This window comes from Mirounga leonina, unplaced genomic scaffold (genome assembly GCF_011800145.1).
Source record: "Mirounga leonina isolate KUSES-001 unplaced genomic scaffold, KU_Mleo_1.0 Mir_418, whole genome shotgun sequence".
NCBI lineage: Eukaryota > Metazoa > Chordata > Mammalia > Carnivora > Phocidae > Mirounga > Mirounga leonina.
Window position 1 is genome coordinate 24,661,546 of NW_023270739.1, and position 3,779 is coordinate 24,665,324.

The 3,779-nt window shown below is 51.0% G+C and overlaps 1 protein-coding gene across 1 annotated transcript; it reads left to right on the forward strand.

The window, feature by feature from the left end:
* Positions 1-344: 344 nt before the first annotated feature.
* Positions 345-3,100, forward strand: BTG1 (BTG anti-proliferation factor 1). Its single transcript, XM_034987851.1, has 2 exons — positions 345-813; positions 1,785-3,100. Exons 1-2 carry the CDS (start codon positions 666-668, stop codon positions 2,150-2,152), a joined length of 516 nt encoding a protein of 171 aa, XP_034843742.1. The 5' UTR covers positions 345-665; the 3' UTR covers positions 2,153-3,100.
* The last annotated feature ends 679 nt before the right edge of the window (positions 3,101-3,779 follow it).

Sequence of the window (3,779 nt, forward strand, 5' to 3'; positions counted from 1 at the left end):
GCAGAGGATGCCCTGGCGCTGGGCCCGGAGTTGCGGAAGCGGGAAGGAGGAGCTAGGGCTGGGGCGGGGCTTTCACACGCGCGCCCTCGCTCGGCTCGGTGCCTGGCCACAGCCCGCCGGTCTCCGGCCGCCGCTCGGGAGTTTATTTGTTTACAAGCGGATTACGTCAGCTCCTCCCTCTCTTCCCGGTCTCTGCATCCGCCCCCTGCTCCCTTTTCCCGCCCCCTCCGGCTCCGAATCTGCTGCGTCACAATGGTGCGATCTCCGGATTGGCTGCAGTCGGCCGTCATACTCCAGCTACGCCACTTCCTTTCCGCGGCGCTATAAAAGCTACTGCACGGCGCCTGTGTGTCTTCGCCCCTCCGAGCTGGAAATGCCACTGTTGGGAGCTTCGGAGGCTGGGGAGCTGGACGCGGAGGCGGCTGGGGAAGTCCGAGCGATGTGACCAGGCCGCCGTCGCTCGTCTCTTCCTCTCGCCTGCCGCTTCCTGTCGTGAAAATAACTTTTTTACTATAAAGGAGAAAAAAAAAAGTAGCTGTCCGCCCCTCCCGCCCTTTCTTCTTCTCAGCCCTCTGACCTGCGAGGGAGCCCGGGGTGGCCGCTCCGCCGTCGGGGCCGCGCCGCCGAGCCCCGGCCGCCCCGGGCCGCCCCCGCCCGCCGCCCCCATGCATCCCTTCTACAGCCGGGCCGCCACCATGATAGGCGAGATCGCCGCTGCCGTGTCCTTCATCTCCAAGTTCCTCCGCACCAAGGGGCTCACGAGCGAGCGACAGCTGCAGACCTTCAGCCAGAGCCTGCAGGAGCTGCTGGCAGGTGAGCCGGCTGCGGCGGGAGTGCGAGGGGCGCCGGGCGGACGCGGACCGCACACCCCGGGCGGGAGGCGGGCCGAGCCGTCGGGGCCGCGGGAGCCACGGTTCTGCCCCGGGCGGGCAGCGCTCGGGTCCCGCCGCGGGACCCGGGCTGGCGCGCTAGGTGGCCGCTAACGGCGGGTCCCGGCGAGGGTTTGGGGGCTGGGCCGAGGGCGCCCCCTCCCCCCACGGCTGGCCCACCGAGGGGAGAAGGAAACAGGCGCACAACAAAGAAACTACAGCCACTGAGGCGGGAGCCGCGGTCCTCGGACCGTCCGCGGATTTGGGGACAAAGGAACTGCGGGGCTGGGGTTGGTTCGACGCCCCCTCCCCCAGCCCCCTCCAACCGTTGTGGGCTCGGCGGCCCGGCCCGGGGGTGGGAAACCGCGCCGCTGCCCCGGGGCCAGCCCGGGACGGACGTGCTGTCTCCCCGCGCCTCCTACCTCTGACCATTAATCATCGCATTTGTCACCGGTTCAGTTACGGCCCTGCCCAGAGCGTGGTTTAGGGTTGCTTGTTTTTCTTCCCTTCGGGGTTAACAGTCCGGTGGCGCTTCTCCTCCAAAGCCATAAACCCCATTGTGTGCGGCTGGGGTGGGGTGGAGAAAGTAAACAGGTTCCCGCCTGGCCGCCGGTGCCAGCCGGCTGCCCGGCCAGCCGAGGCCGCGCGCCCGATTCCTGTTTTGGCGGCTCGACCGGTTGGTTCCTGGAGATTGTTTTGTCCCATGCCAATGTGTTATTTCTAAAGCCTTGCCCGCTCTTTCCCCAGCCCCGCACACGCACAGCAGCGAGAGCGAGGCTGGGCATTTTTAAAAGTTGATCGTTTAAATTTTTCACTTCTCAAAGGAGCCAGCGGAAGAAGGAAGCTACAGCGGGATCTAACAGTAACGATCTAAAGCATTGTTTCTCTGTTTTTTGTTTTTTTTTCCCCCTATAGAACATTATAAACATCACTGGTTCCCAGAAAAGCCGTGCAAGGGATCAGGTTACCGTTGTATTCGCATCAACCATAAAATGGATCCTCTGATTGGACAGGCAGCACAGCGGATTGGACTGAGCAGTCAGGAGCTGTTCAGGCTTCTCCCAAGTGAACTCACACTCTGGGTTGACCCCTACGAAGTGTCCTACAGAATCGGAGAGGATGGCTCCATCTGCGTGCTGTATGAAGCCTCACCAGCAGGAGGTAGCACTCAAAACAGCACCAACGTGCAAATGGTAGACAGCAGAATCAGCTGTAAGGAGGAACTTCTCTTGGGCAGAACCAGCCCTTCCAAAAACTACAATATGATGACTGTATCAGGTTAAGATATAGTCTGTGGATGGATCATCTTATAATGGATGGATAAATTTGATTTTTGCTTTGGGTGGGCTCCTCTTGGGGATGGATTATGGAATTTAAACCATGTCACAGCTGTGAAGATCTGGCACAAGATAGAATGGTAAAAAAAAATTTTTTTAAAGTGACAGTGCCATAGTTTGGACAGTACCTTTCAATGATTTAATAGCCTGTGAGTCCAAGTAAATGATCACTTTATTTGCTAGGGAGTGAAGTCCTAGGGTGGTTTCAGTTTCTCCCAGATGTTATACCTAAATTTTTTCCATCAACCCCTTTAAGGCAAATCTGTATTTCAAAGAACCTTTCTCTGCAGTAGATCTTGCAGAGGAAATTTGCACTATTACACTTGAAAATTGTTAACTTTTTTGGCAGCTCAATAGGAAAGCTCAACATTTTAAACATGGTAGTACTGGAAATTTTGACAAGACTTTTACCTAGCACTTAAATATGTATAAATGTACATAAGACAAACCTAGTAAGCATGACCTGGGGAAATGGTCAGACCTTGTATTGTGTTTTTGGCCTTGAGAGTAGCAAGTGACCAGAATCCGCCATGGCAACAGGCTTTTAAAAAGACCCTTAAAAAGACACTGTCTCAACTGTGGTGTTAGCACCAGCCAGCTCTCTGTACATTTGCTAGCTTGTAGTTTTCTAAGACTGAGTAAACTTCTTATTTTTAGAAAGTGGAGGTCTGGTTTGTAACTTTCCTTGTACTTAATTGGGTAAAAGTCTTTTCCACAAACCACCATCTATTTTGTGAACTTTGTTAGTCATCTTTTATTTGGTAAATTATGAACTGGTGTAAATTTGTACAGTTCATGTATATTGATTGTGGCAAAGTTGTACAGATTTCTATATTTTGGATGAGAAATTTTTCTTCTCTCTATAATAAATTGTTTCTTATCTTGGCATTTTAATCAATCTCTTGTCATGATTATAGAGGTTCAGCTATAAAAGATATGTTTCTCAGAAGACTTAGGTTCTATAAGCTATGTGAATGTCAGTTGCACACTGGTCATGCTGAAAAACATTTGCTAGGAGTGAAGAGGATCTGTGTATACATATTTAGGTGTTAGAGGAAACACAGGGTAACTTTTTTTTTTTTTTTTTTGATCTCTAAAGTCAAAACATGGACACATTCCCAGGCTAATCTCATGAAATGAGGATAAGAGACAAAGGTAACATCTACCAAACAAAGTGATACTCAGAATTTGCATGTCATTGCTTCCCCGTTGAAGTGAAGATCGTTGGGTCCATTCTGGCCCACCTTTGAGAAACAATTACTTTGCCCCATGGAATTCTTGTTCAATTAGAAAATCCTGGGGCAGATGACCCATAGTCTTAAAGAACAGACTAATAATCACTGCAGGGATTGGTTGCTTTTTGCTTTTCATCAGCTGCAAGATTTACATAAAAATCACTTAAGCTGGAATTCAACAAAAGGTATGTTTATGAATTTTTATTCTCAAAAGTTGAAATGTGAGTTTTTGATTCCTCATTTTCAGATTTCTGTTTCAGGTAAATTCTAAGAACCTAAATGAAACATTGAGTGCTGGAGTGTAGATCACTACCGCATATGATAAAAACTTGTTGGTA

Coding starts and splice junctions, on each gene's coding strand:
- BTG1 (XM_034987851.1), top strand. CDS start 666: ATGCATCCCTTCTACAGCCGGGCCGCCACCATGATAGGCGAGATCGCC. Junction 814..1,784: donor CCTGCAGGAGCTGCTGGCAG/GTGAGCCGGCTG, acceptor TTCCCCCTATAG/AACATTATAAACATCACTGG.